Source organism: Engystomops pustulosus, chromosome 9 (assembly GCF_040894005.1).
Source record: "Engystomops pustulosus chromosome 9, aEngPut4.maternal, whole genome shotgun sequence".
NCBI lineage: Eukaryota > Metazoa > Chordata > Amphibia > Anura > Leptodactylidae > Engystomops > Engystomops pustulosus.
The window spans coordinates 99,359,991-99,386,561 of NC_092419.1; the positions used below are offsets into that span (position 1 = coordinate 99,359,991).

Here is a 26,571-nt window from a genome sequence, read left to right on the forward strand (position 1 = left end):
GCATGTATGTACGTATGAACGAGTGCAGTTGCGCATGTATGTACGTATGAACGAGTGCAGTTGCGCATGTATGTACGTATGTATGAGTGTAGGTGCACATGTATGTACGTATGTATGAGTGTAGGAGCACATGTATGTATGTAAGGCGCAGGCTCGGGATCATCCTGACGTCTAGTACACATCCCAGCAGTCGCCCCGCATGGTTTCCCAATTAGTAAATCTCTCTCCGTATCTGCAGCCAAGTGCGGCTCTGGGGGGATGGGGAACCGTCCAGATTTATGAGCGGCTGTAATTAGTACATAATTAATGTAAACCATAATTAACGCTGCTCACAGCGGGGCCGTTTCTAGGCAATGCATTTCCCAGTGAGAATCGCGCAACTTCAGCAACATTTTTTTTAAACGTCTCGGTAATTTGACTTTCAAAAGAGAAAGGAAAAAAAAGTTTAGCTTTTTTTTTTTACTTTTCCAGAAACAGCGCCCCCCTCTGTTCATTGGCTGTGGCCCCTGGCAATGGTGGGGGGGCCAAGTACAGCGCTGAAGTCGGCTACGTAGACAAGGCATTGAGTGAGGGTCCCCAGCAGTCAGACCCCTTGTACATTTGGTAGTGGGAACTATTGCCGGATTACTAGAAATTCTGGATGAAAGGAATTTACAGTAGAAGCTACTTTTTTATACCTATATATTATATTCAACAATAAGACGTCTCCATTAATACAGTGTTTTATAATAACATAATACAGAGTGTTTTTGTACGTAAACTTTATTGGTAACAAAATATCACAAACCTGAGATGTTACATGTGACCAGTGAATCTGCACTGAAGACATCGTAATCACTGGCAGCAATTTACAATTAAAGGGGATGTCCAGGATTAGAAAAAAAATGGCTGACTTCTTCCAAAACAGCGCCACATGCCTCCTGGGGGTGGTATCTGGTATTGCAGCTAGGCTCCACTGTCATGAATGGGACTGAGCTGCAATACCAGACTCCACCTGCTTTATAACCGTGGCGCTGTTACCTATGAGTAATCCTGTACTCCCCTATACAGACATAAATATGATTGTCACATTATTATATTATAGCTCTGTATTATATAGTTTTATAGTCTGAACCATGTAATATCATAGGTCTCCAGCTGTTGCAGTACTACAACCCCCAGGGCATGCTGGGAGCTGTAGTTTTGGAGGGTAACAGACAGGAGACCACTGATGTAAGTAATGATTGGGGATTCGATCATTGAGCTTATGTTTTTGTACAGTAACACAATGAACCTGAGCACCAAGTTATCACAAAGCTGCGGGACATCAATTGTGGGTTTCACCCAACTTTCCTTAAAGAGACCCTCACACCTCACCCGACTTGTACATACTGGTATTGTCTATGATATATTGTCTTAAAGGGGTTGGCCCAAGGGATAACTTTAAAACTTGGGACAGACTCGGTTGGCAAAACTGTTAAGATACATTACTACATGACATAGCCAGGCAGATTTTGCCATTCAGGAATCTGGAAAGTAGTGTGACGGTCTCTACGGGAGCAGCTTTCCCAGAAATAGAATTACTTGAATATAAAAAATGTTCATATTAGGTCTCCAGACCTGTTAGAAATTTGTGTCAGGTAAAGTGATAGCGCCCCCCGCAGTATACAAAGCTCCCCACACCCATATAAATCCATGTCCTATGTACAGTAATGCTACAGTGAATCTTGTAAACAGTTAAACTCCAGTTATGTCTATTGTTCTGACTCCATCCAACCCGATTTACTGTTAGATTTGTGGGATTAAACTTACAAAAACGGGGGGAAAATAGCTTTCTTCTGCCAAAAACAGCGCCACTCTTGTCGATTGGTTGTGTCTGGTATTGCAGTTCAACTCCTCTGAATTGAATCTGGCTAAGCTGCAATACCACAGATAACCTGTAACGACAGGTGGCAGTGTTTCTGATCACATCTAGGCCAAAGGTCCATTTGCTGCAGTATTTTGGAGGAGAGGTGAGGCACTTGGATGTCCAGGTCAGAGAATGGTGGATACAGCAGGTATGAATGGCACCTCAGTCTGCTGTTTGTTGTATGAATGGGGGATCTAAGGGAAATCTGAAAGATATAAGTATTTGATGGCAAAATAGATTGAATCAATTAACTATCTAGTGCCCAGTAGTAGAGATGAGCAAATTTAACTAGTTTCACTTTTCCAAAAATATTCAGATTTTGGGTAAAACTTTAACATTGGTCATGTACAAATTGAAACCAGGAAAAGTCAGGCCTCGGGTGCTAAGAGTTGAAAGACCCAGGCTAGTGGGGGTAGGATTTGCTTACTTCTAGTTGGGGTCATGGACCTTGGACGGGTCCTGACAAAAACATGATATTCCTTACATTTTGGGAAATTTGCTCATCTCTGCCAGTTATATGGCACTTCTCCCCTATCTGGGACTGTATGATGGAAGGAGAACAAGCTGCTGATCCCTGTACCAGCAGGGGGGGGGGCAATAATGTAAAAACTGCTGTGGTCTCCCACCGATCAAGTGACAATTTGCACACACAATGTCATAGTTCACCATCCGGATCACAGCTCATCCCGTGATCCGGACCGCAATCCACCATGAATCTTCCCCCGAGAGTCCTTGAGGGTCTTCTGCGATCCGCTCCAGTCTGTCCGCACGTTGTCGTCATCCCAGAGCGTGGACGTCTCCGTGTCACTTAACCAGAAGGGTTCCCCGGTGTAATGAGTGGGGAACGCGAGAAGAGGGTGCACAGAGAAAACCTTCAGATCCCGAGTAGGAAAGTGATTTTTATATTCTTTACTGTGAAATTGGAGAGAAGATGGATGAGTGATGAATTACACAGGGACACGGGAGGGTATGATGGCGGAGCAGCACCTACTTTGGATGTGTGTCTGACATGATGGGCAGGAACTCATCTACCGGGAGCATCTTGGAGAGGGGATCCGCATTGAGAAGCTTCTGGGCCCCCTGCAGGGAGATCATGTAACACAGGGTCCAGTACGAGTAGTCGGCTTCCACTAGATTCCTCACGGTTTCCACTGACTTCTCGGGATCTGTAGTCACTTGTTTCCGCCCAATGTATCTGCAACAGGAAGAGTATTCTACATCTAAGTACAAGGAGCGGCAAGGGCGACTCCTATGTTTACATGGATGATAGTTGCAGATCCCACAAATATCTGTAGAAGAGGGATTCCTTATCCTTTATCCTGCTGCCTCCAAGGAGACTATAACTATCAAGAAAATGAATTATGCCAACCTTCCTGGTCCAATCACTATGGCATCTGTTTCTTCTGTTTACAGTCTCAGCCCCGCAGAGATCCCTGCGTTCAGTCACTGGCCTCATAGTCACATCTGTTGTCACCATTCTATATGATGAGGCCAGTGAGTGACTGCAATCAACAATCATGGGATCATCACTACAGTCCGGCTTCGATCATCGGTATTGGGTTAGTGATGGGAATTCCGTCTCTTCTTAGTGAGTTGGCTCATTAGGCTCCGCTCACTAAGAAGAGTCGGCTCTTCTGGCTCCTGAACGGCTCCCTATTAAATATATAATAGGGAGCCACAGGTCAGTCAATCACCCCACACCGATCCACTTTTAACCCGATTTTATCGGGTTAAAAGGGACGTGGTGAGCCGCTTAGGGGCGGGGTTTAGAGAGCCATCACAACGCCGTTCACGTGAATGAGCCAGCTCTTTGTGTCAGCTGGTTCGCGAACGACCCATAACTAGATTTCGTGCCAAACATATATAACGGGGGGCAGAGTAGGATGAGTATCCTTTATTTTAGCAATGCCCTGCCTCCCAGGGGTTTACTAGTTAGCATAGAAACGCCCTTTAAGCTACAGTATCCATATGCTTACATAAGATCCCATTCAAGCTCGGCGGTGCGGACATCATTCAGAAGCCGGATCATCTTCCTCTTGAAATAAGATTCAAACCGTACGTCGTCTTCAAACACCAGAGTGACCTCCAGCTGCCGATCCACTATCTGAGATCAGAATGATAACATTAGCGCCCCCTATCCACTGAGACATCTTTATGTGATGTGATGGGAGGCGACAACTGGTATAGACAAGTGGTTGTCACTTACCACACTAATAAAGCTGATGATCTAACTTCAATAAAGAGATTATGGGGCTAGAAAGGGGGGTTGTAGGGGATATTCACTTAGGACCACTCCTTGGCTGGCCACCACATAACACTATGGGGCAGATTTACTTACCCGGTCCGTTCGCGATCCAGCGGTGCGTTCTCTGCGCTGGATTCGGGTCTGGCCGGGATTCATCAAGGTAGTTCCTCCGCCGTCCACCAGGTGGCGCTGCTGCGCTGAAAAGCATCTGAACGCACTCAAGTTCACCGAGCCGGACCAAGTGAAGGTAAGCGCGTCCCAAGCGACACTTTTATTGTTTTAAATGCGGCGATTTTTCCGAATCCGTCGGGTTTTCGCTCGCCCCCCCCCCCCCCCCGATTTCCGTCGCGTGCATGCCGGCGCCGATGCGCCACAATCCGATCGCGTGCGCCAAAATCCCAGGGCACTACAGGGAAAATCGGGGCAAATCGGAAATATTCGGGTAACACGTCGGGAAAACGCGAATCGGGCCCTTAGTAAATGACCCCCTATGTTTCATTACAGCTGTTGGGTTCAGCATCCAAAACGATTGATCTCAACTAATCACTCTCCAGTGTAACCTGCAGTAGGCACACATTTCTGCTAAGACACATAGGACATTACCTCTTGCCAGATCTTATAATGGCTGAGGAAACAGCCCACCTCCCCTTTTGTGAGGGTCCGACCAGAGAACGGATCATAGAATCCGGGCAGAAGGTTCACACCCAACTTCTTGATGTCGCTGCTGTTGAGAGCCCTAGAGGAGAGAAGAAAAGCTGCATGTACAATATCCATGGCCCATCTTCCCATGACATGTTGTCAGTAATATCTGTGCACTAGTTATACAGACATGTGGATGATATCTGCTTGACTGGTGCATTGTGACGTTACATTGCACCAGATCTGCAGAACCACATGGCACCGCTGTCTGATCTGATGAGTAGAGCAGGTTGCATTCAGCTCCGCTGACAGGTCTCACAGCAGCCATCCCTCTATCTCCTCCTTTTTGGTCCAACTCTGGTTACCCCTGGGATGCCTTATCTACTGTACAATACACAGCCCAGCTGCTGCAGAACCTGATGGATTGACATAAGGCTCTGCTCTTCCCTTCATAGACAGGTTGTGCAGCAGCTGCCAAAACTCTATGGAGACTGAACCATGTATATAATTCTGGAACTGTGATTTTTAATATTAAACACACCTTGATGGAAATTCACTGCTGACACGTCTGTAGATAACATTTGTATAAACATCACCTTGTGACAGATACAGAGATCAGCCGTTCTTTCCAGAGGCTTAACTTCTCACAGTTCACTTATGCCGGACGTTTATTCATACTTTACTACCTATGATTGACAGAAGTGTAATGCTCTCTCTAGGGGATAATAAGAAATTGCAGGATATCACAGTTCAGCTGCTGCAGAACATCCCAATACACACCTCAGCTGCCTTAGAAACTCATAATACAAACCTAAGCTACCACAGAACATTATAGTACACACCTCAGCTGCTGTAGGATATGATTATACACACTAGAGCTGCTGCAGAACATCATAGTACACACCTCAGTTGCTGTAGGATATCATTATACACACTAGAGCTGCTGCAGAACATCATAGTACACACCTCAGCTGCTGTAGGATATCATTATACACACTAGAGCTGCTGCAGAACATCATAGTACACACCTCAGCTGCTGTAGGATATCATTATACACACTAGAGCTGCTGCAGAACATCATAGTACACACCTCAGCTGCTGTAGGATATCATTATACACACTAGAGCTGCTGCAGAACATCATAGTACACACCTCAGCTGCTGTAGGATATCATTATACACACTAGAGCTGCTGCAGAACATCATAGTACACACCTCAGCTGCTGTAGGATATCATTATACACACTAGAGCTTCTGCAGAACATCATAGTACACACCTCAGTTGCTGTAGGATATCATTATACACACTAGAGCTGCTGGAGAACATCATAGTACACACCTCAGCTGCTGCAGGATATCATTATACACACTAGAGCTGCTGCAGAACATCATAGTACACATCTCAGCTGCTGTAGGATATCATTATACACACTAGAGCTGCTGCAGAACATCATAGTACACACCTCAGCTGCTGTAGGATATCATTATACACACTAGAGCTGCTGCAGAACATCATAGTACACACCTCAGCTGCTGTAGGATATCTTTATTCACACTAGAGCTGCTGCAGAACATCATAATACACAACTCAGCTGCTGTTGGATATCATTATACACACTAGAGCTGCTGCAGAACATCATAGTACACACCTCAGCTGCTGTAGGATATCATTATACACACTACAACTGCTGCAGCAGAACATCATAGTACACACCTCAGCTGCTGTAGGATATCATTATACACACTACAACTGCTGCAGAACATCATAGTACACACCTCAGCTGCTGTAGGATATCATTATACACACTAGAGCTGCTGCAGAACATCATGGTACACACCTCAGCTGCTGTAGGATATCATTAGACACACTAGAGCTGTTGTAGAACATCATAGTACACACCTCAGCTGCTGTAGGATATCATTATTCACACTAGAGCTGCTGCAGAACATCATAATACACACCTCAGCTGCTGTTGGATATCATTATACACACTAGAGCTGCTGCAGAACATCATAGTACACACCTCAGCTGCTGTAGGATATGATTAGACACATTACAGCTGCTGCAGAATATCATAATACACACCTCAGCTGCTGTTGGATTTCATTATACACACTAGAGCTGCTGCAGAACATCATAGTACACACCTCAGCTGCTGTAGGATATCATTATTCACACTAGAGCTGCTGCAGAACATCATAGTACACACCTCAGCTGCTGTAGGATATCATTATACACACTACAACTGCTGCAGAACATCATAGTACACACCTCAGCTGCTGTAGGATATCATTATACACACTAGAGCTGCTGCAGAACATCATGGTACACACCTCAGCTGCTGTAGGATATCATTAGACACACTAGAGCTGTTGTAGAACATCATAGTACACACCTCAGCTGCTGTAGGATATCATTATTCACACTAGAGCTGCTGCAGAACATCATAATACACACCTCAGCTGCTGTTGGATATCATTATACACACTAGAGCTGCTGCAGAACATCATAGTACACACCTCAGCTGCTGTAGGATATGATTAGACACATTACAGCTGCTGCAGAATATCATAATACACACCTCAGCTGCTGTTGGATTTCATTATACACACTAGAGCTGCTGCAGAACATCATAGTACACACCTCAGCTGCTGTAGGATATCATTATTCACACTAGAGCTGCTGCAGAACATCATAGTACACACCTCAGCTGCTGTAGGATATGATTAGACACATTACAGCTGCTGCAGAATATCATAATACACACCTCAGCTGCTGTAGGATATCATTATACACACTAGAGCTGCTGCAGAACATCATAGTACACACCTCAGCTGCTGTAGGATATCATTAGACACACTAGAGCTGCTGCAGAACATCATAATACACACCTCAGCTGCTGTTGGATATCATTATACACACTAGAGCTGCTGAAGAACATCATAGTACACACCTCAGCTGCTGTAGGATATCATTAGACACACTAGAGCTGCTGCAGAACATCATAGTACACACCTCAGCTGCTGTAAGATATCATTATTCACACTAGAGCTGCTGCAGAACATCATAATACACACCTCAGCTGCTGTTGGATTTCATTATACACACTAGAGCTGCTGCAGAACATCATAGTACACACCTCAGCTGCTGTAGGATATGATTAGACACATTACAGCTGCTGCAGAATATCATAATACACACCTCAGCTGCTGTAGGATATCATTATACACACTAGAGCTGCTGCAGAACATCATAGTACACACTTCAGCTGCTGTAGGATATCATTAGACACATTACAGCTGCTGCAGAACATCATAGTACACATCTCAGCTGCTGTAGGATATCATTATACACACTACAACTGCTGCAGAATATCATAGTACACACCTCAGCTGCTGTAGGATATCATTATACACACTACAACTGCTGCAGAATATCATAGTACACACCTCAGCTGCTGTAGGATATCATTATACACACTACAACTGCTGCAGAATATCATAGTACACACCTCAGCTGCTTACGATTAATGACTAAAAGTAATTTCCATACCCCTGATAATAGTCAAAAAGGATCCATTAAAAAAATTACCTTCCATCCACAGCGTCCAACACACGGCAAGATATTTCTTGCTCGTACAGAGAGCGCAGCATCCTCTCCCGACGTTCAGGGCGGCGAAGAAGGTTTATGAGAAATATCTAAAGAAAATATAAACCGGCATAGAATCATCATCATTGACATCATTACAGTAAATAGAAGTAGGTAGATTGAAGAGTTAATGTCCCTTTAAGAGACTCTAACACTCTTATGAATTCTTTAATGCTGTGATGTTTTTCGATATATAAAGCTCTGATCTCTTCAGTGCATAGAGTAAAAAACAAAACACAATGACACCTTCTTACAGCCACCACTAGTGGAGCTCACGATCTTGCTGTATAATTGTGTTCCATGTATGCAGTAAGCTCCCTCTAGTGGTGGCAGCAGTTCGACATGCATTGATCATACACCTAACAAATAATGTATAACCAACACAAACCTCATCAAATCCCATTTTGTCTGGATTCTTTTCTGGCAGCGACACATATTGAGAAGGAGTGAATGGGAAGCCTTCCACTGCAAAACAGAAAGGTGGAAGTTAGAATTGATCCAAGAGCGGTGCTCCCCAGGACTGTGAAGTCACATCCATCTATCTCATGGATTACATGCAGCATGTTACAGTGAAAGGGTCTGAGCTGTAATACCACATACAGACACTATACAATGTATGCTGCTGTTTTTGGTCAGCACAGATGACCCTGAAGTACTGAAGCCTCTGTCTCAGCAGTGGTGACAGTAATATAATTGTAAAATAAAGGCAGTAGTCAAACTTTTCTATTATATATCTTATCCATTGTTATAGGTCAGGGCTAAACACACAGTTCTCCTATTGTCAGCAGACAAATCTCTGCCTTGTTAGCTGAGCTTTTTTCATGTATACAGGCAGTCCCCGGGTTACATACAGGATAGGTTCTGTAGGTTTGTTCTTAAGTTGAATTTGTATGTAAGTCGGAACTGTATATTTTATCATTGTAACCTCTGCCAAAATTTTTTGGATTTTAAAAATATTGGATTCTTCATAAGAACCAGGATTAACAATAAAGCTTAATTGCAAATGCCTTTGATAACTTTTGGAGCTGTTTATTGTACCAAAGGCTAAAGTACAGGAAATTACCAACATCCAGAGGTCCGTTTGTAACTAGGGGTCGTCTGTATGTCGGGTGTTCTTAAGCAGGGGACCGCCTGTACAGGTTTTTCAGTGTGATATGGGGTTATCATACAATACAAGAGCAAACAGCTTGCACAATTATGAATTCAGCTCTGTACCATAATATAATGAAATGTATGTATCTGAAAACTGTAAAAATGAAGGTTCCCTTCTTATTATGTCACTGCTCACCCATTGCTTCCAGCATAAGGTGCACAAAGTTCAGCTGGTCATCCTCCAGGTCGTGGTGCGCTAGTGGTGGCACATTGATGTAACCAATACGGTGCTCATTGCATACGTAACCTTGCACTCCTGAAACGAAGCACATAAAATGAGTGAAAATAGTCAATTATAAGGACAAATCCACAGAAGAATCATCCTGTACGTACCTGATGCCATACACGCGTATGCAAAGACAATGATGTCATCAAAGGTCCAGGTGTAATTGGGATGAGGAGGGTGAAATGCCAGGTTGCTGCTCTCTTCCTTACGCAGATCTAACAGGAAGGTGGAGTGCACCATAGGAACGGCGAAGCACCCGACCCGCTGACGGTTCCTTGTGGGGTAATAATCTGGCGTCCGGCGATAAAAGCCCTGACAACAAGGATGCAGAACATTACTCACAACACCCAAAAACCAACTATATATGTGTCTGTCTCATCATACACCACCGCAGACTCCGGCTCCTATGACCTCTAGCACAAGGCTGATTGTGCCAATGGAACGTGCAATTGTCTCATCACGCAACATATGAATTAAGATTATGTTAGGGCTAGTGGTCTGCAGCTATATCTGCCATGGTGCAAGGTCCAGAGTGCTGCCCACATGCACAAACAGGGACATATCACAAAGTTTTGTCAAGATCAGAAAACTTTTTCCTTATGGATCACCTACCTGCGGAGTTATCCCACACCAGAAGTTGGAGAATCCGGTCTGAGAATCCAGCATGGGCGCTACCAAGGTCTTATTCTCTGCCATAAGCAGCTGCAGGGTCTCGTGGTTGGTCAAAACGTTGTCCGCATCTGTGTACTGTAAGATAACTGGGTTACACTCTACTGGATAGAAGAAACCTCAGATGATATGTGTATAATGCAGGACTACAATACTAGAATGCATCATCCATATCAGGTCAGAGGGGGCCTGATCCCCCACCACTCAGCTGCTTACTATAGTGGCTGTGCTTGGTATTGCAGCCACATCCACTTGGGAGTAAGCCAGGAGAAGTCACAGGAGCACCACTGATGGGGTCCTAGGTGGGCAAATACTACAGAAACCCATAAAACTCTAATAATAGGATATCCTTCATATCATACAGGTGAGGTGGGACCCCCCCAGCTGCTGCAGAACTTCAAAACACACATTTGAGTTGTCAAACATTGAGTCAAACAAACCTCTGAGCCTTACCAGAATATAATCTGCCTTGTTCTTTCTCGCATAGTCCAAAGCCTCCTGCCTGAGCCTCATCACGTGTTCATAGCGCTCCTTGGGCCATTCTTTTGGACCAGTCTCTTCAGGATACCATCTGCAGAACAACATTGAAGATGTGCCCTGATCAGCGGGGTCACCTGAAGTTTGACCCCCCTCCCTTTAATGATCTGACACTGATGGAATACCCTTGCCTTAGAAAAAAGATTTGCACTCAAACGGTTAATAAGAAGTCCACCCTATAGACCCCAAGCACAGCAACGCTGTGGATCCAAAAATGTCTAGGGTACCCTTATCCTTTAGATACCAGCATGTTTTGGGGGTGCTGTGTGATGGGCAGGGGGATATGTGCCCTGTAATTTGCAGGGGTCAGATATTGATGCCATATCCTGAGGATAACCCATCAATCATATTTGTGGACAACCCCTTTAAGTTGGGAAAGAATGTGCAGAATCCTCCATTTGTCTTGAATGGTGTGAGCACTGCTCAGTTTTATGTTGATCTGCCTTGGGGGGCAGTTATGACAAGTTGGGGCGTGCGGACCTCACCTGGGGGCTTCCTGCGCTCTCCACACCACCGAGCGATACAGGGGGCGCACCGACTCCATCCACTGCAACAACACTGCAGCCGTATCGTCCTCATTGTGGTCCGTCACACACCTGGAGACAGACACAGAAGGTCAATGTATGGATACGGGGTATCGGACACCTAGACACAAACTCTGTCACTCTAATACAGCCCATCAGATCCTGGGAAAGCTGGGTGACAAGCAATATTCCCATTTTACTAGCAGCAGTAACTTCCTGAAAACACCCCAGCATGCTATTACACCAGATTTGGTCAATGCTGAGACTTGTAGTTCGCCAATGTTCCTATTATCGCTGCTTGGGAATAGAGCGCAAGCAAAAATGATGATAAAAACACAATATGAGCCGACATTTGTGGTAATTTTGTGGTAAATCTTGAAGATTTCAGCCAATATACACAATAGGCTACCAAAGGCGTAAATAATACGCATAAATAGTGGTCCCGTTTACTAATATACGGATCTGGCGCGGAAACTACTTACGTACTGTACGATGATGTGAAACCTGAGGTAAAATATGAAGCAGATTCTTGTTTTTTAGAGACCAAAGTTGCCATTTAGTCTCAAACTAGTCATATTGATTAGTAAAAAGCACCCCCAGCCCCCCCAGCCCCCCTCACCAGATGGATATCCTCTCCTTGGGGTAGTGCAGCCTCTCTAGCGCCCCCAGGCTGTAGGGCAGGGCATGTGCGGCGTTACGGGCCAGGAGTGCGATGAGCAGGGATGGAGGTGACGAGTCATGGCCGAGCAGCGGCTCCTGAGCCCGGGCAGGCAGCAGGAGGAGGCCCGGCAGGACAAGCAGCAGCACCGCGGCAGGGGCCATGCAGGAACACGGGGGAGGACGTGTCAGAGGAGGGGAAGGAGGAGGAGGAGGAGGGGGCGGCCATGGGACCTCCACATCACAGGGAATCTCCTTCCTCCATTCCTCTAGTGTCCTATTACATCCAAGTCACAGACTTATCTGACTCTGGGAAAGCTGAGTGAAAATCAGTATGAAAGTGAGTGCAGCTTTCCTTTAATCCTGACTGGTAAATGCTGAATCCATGATGTAGTCAGAAGCTCAGATAAGCTGAGCTGCAGTACCATATAAAGCCACGACAGGAGCTGCGGCGCTGTGTTTCTAGACAAGGTATTTTGGTGCCCAGAGCAGGAATAATTGCACCTTCCCATTGCCCACATGAGGGATTGGTCCACTAAAATCGTTTGTGGAATTTACCAGACAGAACCGAGAATCACAGAACTGCGCTCATTTTCTTCAGTTCAGCAGTTATAGGTTCGGTCCAGTCAGTCCCACAAATGCACAGAACATAGGGTCCGGGCAAACTCATAGGCAACTAGCTATAAGGGAACATGTGCCCGGCCATATATCAGTCCCTATAGAAACCTACTGCTCCCAGCCGTATATAACTCCTTATAGAAGCCTACTGCGCCTGGCCATATATCACTCCTTATAGAAGCCTACTGCGCCCGGCCGTATATCACTCCTTATAGAAGCCTACTGCTCCCAGCCGTATATAACTCCTTATAGAAGCCTACTGCGCCTGGCCGTATATCACTCCTTATAGAAGCCTACTGCGCCCAGCCGGATATCACTCCTTATAGAAGCCTACTGCGCCCACCCGGATATCACTCCTTATAGAAGCCTACTGCGCCCAGCCGGATATCACTCCTTATAGAAGCCTACTGCGCCTGGCCATATATCACTCCTTATAGAAGCCTACTGCGCTCAGCCGTATATCACTCCTTATAGAAGCCTACTGCTCCCAGCCGTATATAACTCCTTATAGAAGCCTACTGCGCCTGGCCGTATATCACTCCTTATAGAAGCCTACTGCGCCCAGCCGTATATCACTCCTTATAGAAGCCTACTGCGCCCGGCCGGATATCAGTCCCTATAGAAGCCTACTGCGCCCGGCCGTATATCACTCCTTATAGAAGCCTATTGCTCCCAGCCGTATATCACTCCTTATAGAAGCCTACTGCGCCCAGCCGTATATCACTCCTTATAGAAGCCTACTGCGCCCAGCCAGATATAACTCCTTATAGAAGCCTACTGCGCCCGGCCGTATATCACTCCTTATAGAAGCCTACTGCGCCCGGCCGTATATCACTCCTTATAGAAGCCTACTGCGCCCGGCCGTATATCACTCCTTATAGAAGCCTACTGCGCCTGGCCGTATATCACTCCTTATAGAAGCCTACTGCGCCTGGCCGTATATCACTCCTTATAGAAGCCTACTGCGCCTGGCCGTATATCACTCCTTATAGAAGCCTACTGCGCCCGGCCGTATATCACTCCTTATAGAAGCCTACTGCGCCCAGCCGGATATCACTCCTTATAGAAGCCTACTGCGCCCGGCCGTATATCACTCCTTATAGAAGCCTACTGCGCCCGGCCGTATATCACTCCTTATAGAAGCCTACTGCACAAGCCGTATATAACTCCTTATAGAAGCCTACTGCGCCCGGCCGGATATCAGTCCCTATAGAAGCCTACTGCGCCCGGCCGTATATCACTCCTTATAGAAGCCTACTGCTCCCAGCCGGATATCACTCCTTATAGAAGCCTACTGCGCCCGGCCGTATATCACTCCTTATAGAAGCCTATTGCTCCCAGCCGTATATCACTCCTTATAGAAGCCTACTGCGCCCAGCCAGATATAACTCCTTATAGAAGCCTACTGCGCCCAGCCAGATATAACTCCTTATAGAAGCCTACTGCGCCCGGCCGTATATCACTCCTTATAGAAGCCTACTGCGCCCGGCCGTATATCACTCCTTATAGAAGCCTACTGCGCCTGTCCGTATATCACTCCTTATAGAAGCCTACTGCGCCCGGCCGTATATCACTCCTTATAGAAGCCTACTGCGCCCAGCCGTATATCACTCCTTATAGAAGCCTACTGCACAAGCCGTATATAACTCCTTATAGAAGCCTACTGCGCCCGGCCGGATATCAGTCCCTATAGAAGCCTACTGCGCCCGGCCGTATATCACTCCTTATAGAAGCCTACTGCTCCCAGCCGGATATCACTCCTTATAGAAGCCTACTGCGCCCGGCCGTATATCACTCCTTATAGAAGCCTATTGCTCCCAGCCGTATATCACTCCTTATAGAAGCCTACTGCGCCCAGCCAGATATAACTCCTTATAGAAGCCTACTGCGCCCAGCCAGATATAACTCCTTATAGAAGCCTACTGCGCCCGGCCGTATATCACTCCTTATAGAAGCCTACTGCGCCCGGCCGTATATCACTCCTTATAGAAGCCTACTGCGCCTGGCCGTATATCACTCCTTATAGAAGCCTACTGCGCCCGGCCGTATATCACTCCTTATAGGAGCCTACTGCGCCCGGCCGGATATCAGTCCCTATAGAAGCCTACTGCGCCCGGCCGTATATCACTCCTTATAGAAGCCTACTGCTCCCAGCCGGATATCACTCCTTATAGAAGCCTACTGCACAAGCCGTATATAACTCCTTATAGAAGCCTACTGCGCCCAGCCGGATATCACTCCTTATAGAAGCCTCCTGCGCCCAGCCGGATATCACTCCTTATAGAAGCCTACTGCGCCCGGCCGTATATCACTCCTTATAGAAGCCTACTGCGCCCGGCCGTATATCACTCCTTATAGAAGCCTACTGCACAAGCCGTATATAACTCCTTATAGAAGCCTACTGCGCCCAGCCGGATATCACTCCTTATAGAAGCCTACTGCGCCCAGCCGGATATCACTCCTTATAGAAGCCTACTGCGCCCGGCCGTATATCACTCCTTATAGAAGCCTACTGCGCCCGGCCGTATATCACTCCTTATAGAAGCCTACTGCGCCTGGCCGTATATCACTCCTTATAGAAGCCTACTGCACAAGCCGTATATCACTCCTTATAGAAGCCTACTGCGCCCAGCCGGATATCACTCCTTATAGAAGCCTACTGCGCCCAGCCGGATATCACTCCTTATAGAAGCCTACTGCGCCCGGCCGTATATCACTCCTTATAGAAGCCTACTGCGCCCGGCCGTATATCACTCCTTATAGAAGCCTACTGCGCCCGGCCGTATATCACTCCTTATAGAAGCCTACTGCGCCCGGCCGTATATCACTCCTTATAGAAGCCTACTGCGCCCAGCCGGATATCACTCCTTATAGAAGCCTACTGCGCCCGGCCGGATATCACTCCTTATAGAAGCCTACTGCGCCCGGCCGTATATCACTCCTTATAGAAGCCTACTGCGCCCAGCCGGATATCACTCCTTATAGAAGCCTACTGCGCCCGGCCGTATATCACTCCTTATAGAAGCCTACTGCGCCCAGCCGGATATCACTCCTTATAGAAGCCTACTGCGCCCGGCCGTATATCACTCCTTATAGAAGTCTACTGCTCCCAGCCGTATATAACTCCTTATAGAAGCCTACTGCGCCTGGCCGTATATCACTCCTTATAGAAGCCTACTGCGCCCAGCCGTATATCACTCCTTATAGAAGCCTACTGCGCCTGGCCATATATCACTCCTTATAGAAGCCTACTGCGCCCAGCCGTATATCACTCCTTATAGAAGCCTACTGCTCCCAGCCGTATATAACTCCTTATAGAAGCCTACTGCGCCTGGCCGTATATCACTCCTTATAGAAGCCTACTGCGCCCAGCCGTATATCACTCCTTATAGAAGCCTACTGCGCCCGGCCGGATATCAGTCCCTATAGAAGCCTACTGCGCCCGGCCGTATATCACTCCTTATAGAAGCCTATTGCGCCCGGCCGTATATCACTCCTTATAGAAGCCTACTGCGCCCAGCCAGATATAACTCCTTATAGAAGCCTACTGCGCCCAGCCAGATATAACTCCTTATAGAAGCCTACTGCGCCCGGCCGTATATCACTCCTTATAGAAGCCTACTGCGCCCGGCCGTATATCACTCCTTATAGAAGCCTACTGCGCCTGGCCGTATATCACTCCTTATAGAAGCCTACTGCGCCTGGCCGTATATCACTCCTTATAGAAGCCTACTGCGCTTGGCCGTATATCACTCCTTATAGAAGCCTACTGCGCCCGGCCGTATATCACTCCTTATAGAAGCCTACTGCGCCCAGCCGTATATCACTCCTTATAGAAGCCTACTGCACAAGCCGTATATAACTCCTTATAGAAGCCTACTGCGCCCGGCCGGATATCAGTCCCTATAGAAGCCTACTGCGCCCGGCCGTATATCACTCCTTATAGAAGCCTACTGCTCCCAGCCGGATATCACTCCTTATAGAAGCCTACTGCGCCCGGCCGTATATCACTCCTTATAGAAGCCTATTGCTCCCAGCCGTATATCACTCCTTATAGAAGCCTACTGCGCCCAGCCAGATATAACTCCTTATAGAAGCCTACTGCGCCCAGCCAGATATAACTCCTTATAGAAGCCTACTGCGCCCGGCCGTATATCACTCCTTATAGAAGCCTACTGCGCCCGGCCGTATATCACTCCTTATAGAAGCCTACTGCGCCTGGCCGTATATCACTCCTTATAGAAGCCTACTGCGCCCGGCCGTATATCACTCCTTATAGAAGCCTACTGCGCCCGGCCGGATATCAGTCCCTATAGAAGCCTACTGCGCCCGGCCGTATATCACTCCTTATAGAAGCCTACTGCTCCCAGCCGGATATCACTCCTTATAGAAGCCTACTGCACAAGCCGTATATAACTCCTTATAGAAGCCTACTGCGCCCAGCCGGATATCACTCCTTATAGAAGCCTCCTGCGCCCAGCCGGATATCACTCCTTATAGAAGCCTACTGCGCCCAGCCGTATATCACTCCTTATAGAAGCCTACTGCGCCCGGCCGTATATCACTCCTTATAGAAGCCTACTGCGCCTGGCCGTATATAACTCCTTATAGAAGCCTACTGCGCCCAGCCGGATATCACTCCTTATAGAAGCCTACTGCGCCCAGCCGGATATCACTCCTTATAGAAGCCTACTGCGCCCGGCCGTATATCACTCCTTATAGAAGCCTACTGCACCCGGCCGTATATCACTCCTTATAGAAGCCTACTGCGCCCGGCCGGATATCAGTCCCTATAGAAGCCTACTGCGCCTGGCCGTATATCACTCCTTATAGAAGCCTACTGTGCCCGGCCGTATATCACTCCTTATAGAAGCCTACTGCGCCCGGCCGTATATCACTCCTTATAGAAGCCTACTGCGCCCAGCCGTATATCACTCCTTATAGAAGCCTACTGCACAAGCCGTATATCACTCCTTATAGAAGCCTACTGCGCCCAGCCGGATATCACTCCTTATAGAAGCCTACTGCGCCCGGCCGTATATCACTCCTTATAGAAGCCTACTGCGCCCGGCCGTATATCACTCCTTATAGAAGCCTACTGCGCCCGCCGTATATCACTCCTTATAGAAGCCTACTGCGCCCGGCCGTATATCACTCCTTATAGAAGCCTACTGCGCCTGGCCGTATATCACTCCTTATAGAAGCCTACTGCGCCTGGCCGTATATCACTCCTTATAGAAGCCTACTGCGCCCAGCCGGATATCACTCCTTATAGAAGCCTACTGCGCCCAGCCGGATATCACTCCTTATAGAAGCCTACTGCTCCCGGCCGTATATCACTCCTTATAGAAGCCTACTGCACAAGCCGTATATAACTCCTTATAGAAGCCTACTGCGCCCAGCCGGATATCACTCCTTATAGAAGCCTACTGCGCCCGGCCGTATATCACTCCTTATAGAAGCCTACTGCGCCCGGCCGTATATCACTCCTTATAGAAGCCTACTGCACAAGCCGTATATAACTCCTTATAGAAGCCTACTGCGCCCAGCCGGATATCACTCCTTATAGAAGCCTACTGCGCCCGGCCGTATATCACTCCTTATAGAAGCCTACTGCGCCCGGCCGTATATCACTCCTTATAGAAGCCTAATGCGCCCAGCCGGATATCACTCCTTATAGAAGCCTACTGCGCCCGGCCGTATATCACTCCTTATAGAAGCCTACTGCGCCCGGCCGTATATCACTCCTTATAGAAGCCTACTGCACAAGCCGTATATAACTCCTTATAGAAGCCTACTGCGCCCGGCCGTATATCACTCCTTATAGAAGCCTACTGCACAAGCCGTATATCACTCCTTATAGAAGCCTACTGCGCCCAGCCGGATATCACTTCTTATAGAAGCCTACTGCGCCCAGCCGGATATCACTCCTTATAGAAGCCTACTGCGCCCGGCCGTATATCACTCCTTATAGAAGCCTACTGCGCCCGGCCGTATATCAATCCTTATAGAAGCCTACTGCGCCCAGCCAGATATCACTCCTTATAGAAGCCTACTGCGCCCAGCCGGATATCACTCCTTATAGAAGCCTACTGCGCTCGGCCGTATATAACTCCTTATAGAAGCCTACTGCACAAGCCGTATATCACTCCTTATAGAAGCCTACTGCGCCCGGCCGTATATCACTCCTTATAGAAGCCTACTGCTCCCAGCCGTATATCACTCCTTATAGAAGCCTACTGCGCCCAGCCGTATATCACTCCTTATAGAAGCCTACTGCGCCCGGCCGGATATCAGTCCCTATAGAAGCCTACTGCGCCCGGCCGTATATCACTCCTTATAGAAACCTACTGCACCCGGCCGTATATAACTCCTTATAGAAGCCTACTGCGCCCAGCCGTATATAACTCCTTATAGAAGCCTACTGCGCCCAGCCGTATATAACTCCTTATAGAAACCTACTGCGCCCAGCCGTATATAACTCCTTATAGAAGCCTACTGCGCCCAGCCGGATATCACTCCATATAGAAGCCTACTGATCCCAGCCGTATATCACTCCTTATAGAAGCCTACTGCACAAGCCGTATATAACTCCTTATAGAAGCCTACTGCGCCCGGCCGTATATCACTCCTTATAGAAGCCTACTGCGCCCGGCCGTATATCACTCCTTATAGAAGCCTACTGCGCCTGGCCATATATCACTCCTTATAGAAGCCTACTGCACAAGCCGTATATCACTCCTTATAGAAGCCTACTGCGCCCAGCCGGATATCACTCCTTATAGAAGCCTACTGCGCCCAGCCGGATATCACTCCTTATAGAAGCCTACTGCGCCCGGCCGTATATCACTCCTTATAGAAGCCTACTGCGCCCGGCCGTATATCACTCCTTATAGAAGCCTACTGCGCCCGGCCGTATATCACTCCTTATAGAAGCCTACTGCGCCCGGCCGTATATCACTCCTTATAGAAGCCTACTGCGCCTGGCCGTATATCACTCCTTATAGAAGCCTACTGCGCCTGGCCGTATATCACTCCTTATAGAAGCCTACTGCGCCCAGCCGGATATCACTCCTTATAGAAGCCTACTGCGCCCAGCCGGATATCACTCCTTATAGAAGCCTACTGCGCCCAGCCGGATATCACTCCTTATAGAAGCCTACTGCTCCCGGCCGTATATCACTCCTTATAGAAGCCTACTGCACAAGCCGTATATAACTCCTTATAGAAGCCTACTGCGCCCAGCCGGATATCACTCCTTATAGAAGCCTACTGCGCCCGGCCGTATATCACTCCTTATAGAAGCCTACTGCGCCCGGCCGTATATCACTCCTTATAGAAGCCTACTGCACAAGCCGTATATAACTCCTTATAGAAGCCTACTGCGCCCAGCCGGATATCACTTTTTATAGAAGCCTACTGCGCCCGGCCGTATATCACTCCTTATAGAAGCCTACTGCGCCCGGCCGTATATCACTCCTTATAGAAGCCTAATGCGCCCAGCCGGATATCACTCCTTATAGAAGCCTACTGCGCCCGGCCGTATATCACTCCTTATAGAAGCCTACTGCGCCCGGCCGTATATCACTCCTTATAGAAGCCTACTGCACAAGCCGTATATAACTCCTTATAGAAGCCTACTGCGCCCGGCCGTATATCACTCCTTATAGAAGCCTACTGCACAAGCCGTATATCACTCCTTATAGAAGCCTACTGCGCCCAGCCGGATATCACTTCTTATAGAAGCCTACTGCGCCCAGCCGGATATCACTCCTTATAGAAGCCTACTGCGCCCGGCCGTATATCACTCCTTATAGAAGCCTACTGCGCCCGGCCGTATATCACTCCTTATAGAAGCCTACTGCGCCCAGCCAGATATCACTCCTTATAGAAGCCTACTGCGCCCAGCCGTATATAACTCCTTATAGAAGCCTACTGCTCCCAGCCGGATATCACTCCTTATAGAAGCCTACTGCGCCCGGCCGTATATCACTCCTTATAGAAGCCTACTGCGCCCGGCCGTATATCACTCCTTATAGAAGCCTACTGCACAAGCCGTATATAACTCCTTATAGAAGCCTACTGCGCCCGGCCGTATATCACTCCTTATAGAAGCCTACTGCACAAGCCGTATATCACTCCTTATAGAAGCCTACTGCGCCCAGCCGGATATCACTTCTTATAGAAGCCTACTGCGCCCAGCCGGATATCACTCCTTATAGAAGCCTACTGCGCCCGGCCGTATATCACTCCTTATAGAAGCCTACTGCGCCCGGCCGTATATCAATCCTTATAGAAGCCTACTGCGCCCAGCCAGATATCACTCCTTATAGAAGCCTACTGCGCCCAGCCGGATATCACTCCTTATAGAAGCCTACTGCGCTCGGCCGTATATAACTCCTTATAGAAGCCTACTGCACAAGCCGTATATCACTCCTTATAGAAGCCTACTGCGCCCGGCCGTATATCACTCCTTATAGAAGCCTACTGCTCCCAGCCGTATATCACTCCTTATAGAAGCCTACTGCGCCCAGCCGTATATCACTCCTTATAGAAGCCTACTGCGCCCGGCCGGATATCAGTCCCTATAGAAGCCTACTGCGCCCGGCCGTATATCACTCCTTATAGAAACCTACTGCACCCGGCCGTATATAACTCCTTATAGAAGCCTACTGCGCCCAGCCGTATATAACTCCTTATAGAAGCCTACTGCGCCCAGCCCCAATATAACTCCTTATAGAAACCTACTGCGCCCAGCCGTATATAACTCCTTATAGAAGCCTACTGCGCCCAGCCGGATATCACTCCATATAGAAGCCTACTGCTCCCAGCCGTATATCACTCCTTATAGAAGCCTACTGCACAAGCCGTATATAACTCCTTATAGAAGCCTACTGCGCCCGGCCGTATATCACTCCTTATAGAAGCCTACTGCGCCCGGCCGTATATCACTCCTTATAGAAGCCTACTGCGCCTGGCCATATATCACTCCTTATAGAAGCCTACTGCACAAGCCGTATATCACTCCTTATAGAAGCCTACTGCGCCCAGCCGGATATCACTCCTTATAGAAGCCTACTGCGCCCAGCCGGATATCACTCCTTATAGAAGCCTACTGCGCCCGGCCGTATATCACTCCTTATAGAAGCCTACTGCGCCCGGCCGTATATCACTCCTTATAGAAGCCTACTGCGCCCGGCCGTATATCACTCCTTATAGAAGCCTACTGCGCCCGGCCGTATATCACTCCTTATAGAAGCCTACTGCGCCCGGCCGTATATCACTCCTTATAGAAGCCTACTGCGCCTGGCCGTATATCACTCCTTATAGAAGCCTACTGCGCCCAGCCGGATATCACTCCTTATAGAAGCCTACTGCGCCCAGCCGGATATCACTCCTTATAGAAGCCTACTGCGCCCAGCCGGATATCACTCCTTATAGAAGCCTACTGCTCCCGGCCGTATATCACTCCTTATAGAAGCCTACTGCACAAGCCGTATATAACTCCTTATAGAAGCCTACTGCGCCCAGCCGGATATCACTCCTTATAGAAGCCTACTGCGCCCGGCCGTATATCACTCCTTATAGAAGCCTACTGCGCCCGGCCGTATATCACTCCTTATAGAAGCCTACTGCACAAGCCGTATATAACTCCTTATAGAAGCCTACTGCGCCCAGCCGGATATCACTTTTTATAGAAGCCTACTGCGCCCGGCCGTATATCACTCCTTATAGAAGCCTACTGCGCCCGGCCGTATATCACTCCTTATAGAAGCCTAATGCGCCCAGCCGGATATCACTCCTTATAGAAGCCTACTGCGCCCGGCCGTATATCACTCCTTATAGAAGCCTACTGCGCCCGGCCGTATATCACTCCTTATAGAAGCCTACTGCACAAGCCGTATATAACTCCTTATAGAAGCCTACTGCGCCCGGCCGTATATCACTCCTTATAGAAGCCTACTGCACAAGCCGTATATCACTCCTTATAGAAGCCTACTGCGCCCAGCCGGATATCACTTCTTATAGAAGCCTACTGCGCCCAGCCGGATATCACTCCTTATAGAAGCCTACTGCGCCCGGCCGTATATCACTCCTTATAGAAGCCTACTGCGCCCGGCCGTATATCACTCCTTATAGAAGCCTACTGCGCCCAGCCAGATATCACTCCTTATAGAAGCCTACTGCGCCCAGCCGTATATAACTCCTTATAGAAGCCTACTGCTCCCAGCCGGATATCACTCCTTATAGAAGCCTACTGCGCCTGGCCGTATATAACTCCTTATAGAAGCCTACTGCGCCCAGCCGGATATCACTCCTTATAGAAGCCTACTGCACAAGCCGTATATCACTCCTTATAGAAGCCTACTGCGCCCGGCCGTATATCACTCCTTATAGAAGCCTACTGCGCCCGGCCGTATATCACTCCTTATAGAAGCCTACTGCTCCCAGCCGTATATCACTCCTTATAGAAGCCTACTGCGCCCAGCCGGATATCACTCCTTATAGAAGCCTACTGCGCCCAGCCGGATATCACTCCTTATAGAAGCCTACTGCGCCCGGCCGTATATAACTCCTTATAGAAGCCTACTGCACAAGCCGTATATCACTCCTTATAGAAGCCTACTGCGCCCCCGGCCGTATATCACTCCTTATAGAAGCCTACTGCTCCCAGCCGTATATCACTCCTTATAGAAGCCTACTGCGCCCAGCCGTATATCACTCCTTATAGAAGCCTACTGCGCCCGGCCGGATATCAGTCCCTATAGAAGCCTACTGCGCCCGGCCGTATATCACTCCTTATAGAAACCTACTGCACCCGGCCGTATATAACTCCTTATAGAAGCCTACTGCGCCCAGCCGTATATAACTCCTTATAGAAGCCTACTGCGCCCAGCCGGATATCACTCCATATAGAAGCCTACTGCTCCCAGCCGTATATCACTCCTTATAGAAGCCTACTGCACAAGCCGTATATAACTCCTTATAGAAGCCTACTGCGCCCGGCCGTATATCACTCCTTATAGAAGCCTACTGCGCCCGGCCGTATATCACTCCTTATAGAAGCCTACTGCGCCCGGCCGTATATCACTCCTTATAGAAGCCTACTGCGCCCAGCCGTATATAACTCCTTATAGAAGCCTACTGCTCCCAGCCGGATATCACTCCTTATAGAAGCCTACTGCGCCCAGCCGTATTTCACTCCTTATAGAAGCCTACTGCGCCCAGCCGGATATCACTCCTTATAGAAGCCTACTGCGCCCAGCCGTATTTCACTCCTTATAGAAGCCTACTGCGCCCAGCCGGATATCACTCCTTATAGAAGCCTACTGCGCCCGGCCGTATATCACTCCTTATAGAAGCCTACTGCACAAGCCGTATATAACTCCTTATAGAAGCCTACTGCGCCCAGCCGGATATCACTCCTTATAGAAGCCTACCGCGCCCGGCCGTATATCACTCCTTATAGAAGCCTACTGCACCCGGCCGTATATCACTCCTTATAGAAGCCTACTGCGCCCAGCCGTATATCACTCCTTATAGAAGCCTACTGCGCCCAGCCGGATATCACTCCTTATAGAAGCCTACTGCACCCGGCCGTATATCACTCCTTATAGAAGCCTACTGCACCCGGCCGTATATCACTCCTTATAGAAGCCTACTGCGCCCAGCCGTATATCACTCCTTATAGAAGCCTACTGCGCCCAGCCGGATATCACTCCTTATAGAAGCCTACTGCACCCGGCCGTATATCACTCCTTATAGAAGCCTACTGCGCCCAGCCGGATATCACTCCTTATAGAAGCCTACTGCGCCCGGCCGTATATCACTCCTTATAGAAGCCTACTGCGCCCAGCCGTATATCACTCCTTATAGAAGCCTACTGCGCCCAGCCAGATATAACTCCTTATAGAAGCCTACTGCGCCCAGCCAGATATCACTCCTTATAGAAGCCTACTGCGCCCAGCCGTATATCACTCCTTATAGAAGCCTACTGCGCCCAGCCCGATATCACTCCTTATAGAAGCCTACTGCGCCCAGCCGGATATCGGTCTCTATAGAAGCCTACTGCACAAGCCGGATATCACTCCTTATAGAAGCCTACTGCGCCCAGCCGGATATCGGTCTCTATAGAAGCCTACTGCACCCGGCCTGGATATTAATCCCTATAGAAGCCTATTGCTCCCAGCCGTATATCAGTCCCTATAGAAGCCCATTGCTCCCAGCCGTATATCAGTCCCTATAGAAGCCTACTGTGCCCGGCTGTATATAATTCCCTGTAGAAGCCTACTGCTCCCGGCCGTATATATCTGTCCCTATAGAAGCCTACTACTCCCAGCCGTATATCAGTCCCTAAAGAAGCCTACTGCCGTATATCTGTCCCTATAGAAGCCTACTGCGTCCGGCCGTATATCAGTCCTTATAGAAGCCTACTGCTCCCAGTTGTATATCAGTCCCTATAGAAGCCTACTGCATCCAGCCGTATATCAGTCCATATAGAAGCCTACAATTGGATATCAGTCCGTATAGAAGCCTACTGCTCACGGCCGTATATATGTCCCTATAGAAGCTTACTGCGCCCAGCCATATATCAGTCCATATAGAAGCCTACAATAAGATATCAGTCCGTATAGAAGACTACTGCTCACGGCCGTATATATGTGTCCCTATAGAAGCTTACTGCGCCCAGCCATATATCAGTCCATATAGAAGCCTACAATAAGATATCAGTCCGTATAGAAGCCTACTGCGTCCAGACAGATATCAGTCCCTATAGAAGCCTCCTGCTCCTGGCTGTATATCGGTCCTCATAGACCCCTATTGCGCCCAGCCGTATATATGTCCCTATTGAAGCCTACTGCGCCCAGGCATATATATAAGTCCATATAGAAGCCTTCAATAGGATATCAGTCCCTATAGAAGCCTACTGGTCCCGGACGGATATCAGTCCCTAAAGAAGCTTACTGCTTTTGGTTGGATATCAGTCCCTGTAGAAGCCTACTGCGCCCGGCCGTATAGAAGCCTACTGCCGTATATATGTCCCTATAGAAGCCTACTGCTGCCAGCCGTATATCAGTCCGTATAGAAGCTTACCGCGCCAGCCAAATATCAGTCCCTATAGAAGCCTACTGCTCCCAGCCATATATCAGTCCATATAGAAGCCTACTGCTCCCAGACGGATATCAGTCCCTATAGAAGCCTACTGCTCCCGGCTGTATATATGTCCCTATAGAAGCCTACTGCTGCCAGCCGTATATCAGTCCCTATAGAAGTCTACTGCTCCCAGCCGTATATCAGTCCGTATAGAAGCCTACCGCGCCAGCCAAATATCAGTCCCTATAGAAGCCTGCTGCTCCCAGCCGTATAACAGTCCGTATAGAAGCCTACTGCTCCCGGACGGATATCAGTCCCTATAGAAGCCTACTGCTCCCGGCCGTATATATGTCCCTATAGAAGCCTGCTGCTCCCAGCCGTATATAAGTCCCTATAGAAGCCTACTGCTCCCGGATGGATATCAGTCCCTATAGAAGCTTACTGCACCCGGGCATATTTATCAGTCCATGTAGAAGCCTACAATAGGATATCAGTCCCTATAGAAGCCTACTGCTCCCGGACGTATATATGTCCCTATAGAAGCCTACTGCTGCCAGCCGTATATTAGTCCCTATAGAAGTTTACTTCTCCCAGCCGTATATCAGTCCTTATAGAAGCCCACCGCGCCAGCCAAATATCAGTCCCTATAGAAGCCTACTGCGCCCGGCCGTAT

General features: G+C 48.3%; 1 protein-coding gene across 3 annotated transcripts in view; it reads right to left on the reverse strand.

Moving 5' to 3' along the window:
• Nucleotides 1-744: 744 nt before the first annotated feature.
• CERCAM (cerebral endothelial cell adhesion molecule) overlaps nt 745-26,571 on the reverse strand; it is a 98,075-nt gene continuing 72,248 nt past the window's right edge. For 2 of the 3 annotated variants that reach the window (XM_072124537.1, XM_072124535.1), the window contains exons 2-12: nt 11,490-11,600; nt 10,921-11,038; nt 10,411-10,545; nt 9,906-10,110; nt 9,709-9,828; nt 8,809-8,885; nt 8,364-8,470; nt 4,737-4,869; nt 3,865-3,992; nt 2,880-3,083; nt 745-2,800 (exon numbers count right to left, since the gene is read on the reverse strand). In XM_072124537.1, the coding sequence (XP_071980638.1) occupies nt 2,563-2,800; nt 2,880-3,083; nt 3,865-3,992; nt 4,737-4,869; nt 8,364-8,470; nt 8,809-8,885; nt 9,709-9,828; nt 9,906-10,110; nt 10,411-10,545; nt 10,921-11,038; nt 11,490-11,548 (1,524 nt within the window). In that variant the 5' untranslated portion in view covers nt 11,549-11,600 and the 3' untranslated portion in view covers nt 745-2,562. Of the gene's footprint in view, nt 2,801-2,879; nt 3,084-3,864; nt 3,993-4,736; nt 4,870-8,363; nt 8,471-8,808; nt 8,886-9,708; nt 9,829-9,905; nt 10,111-10,410; nt 10,546-10,920; nt 11,039-11,489; nt 11,601-12,147; nt 12,485-26,571 lie in introns of those variants that run through there. The other variant, XM_072124536.1, reaches the window with a different exon arrangement.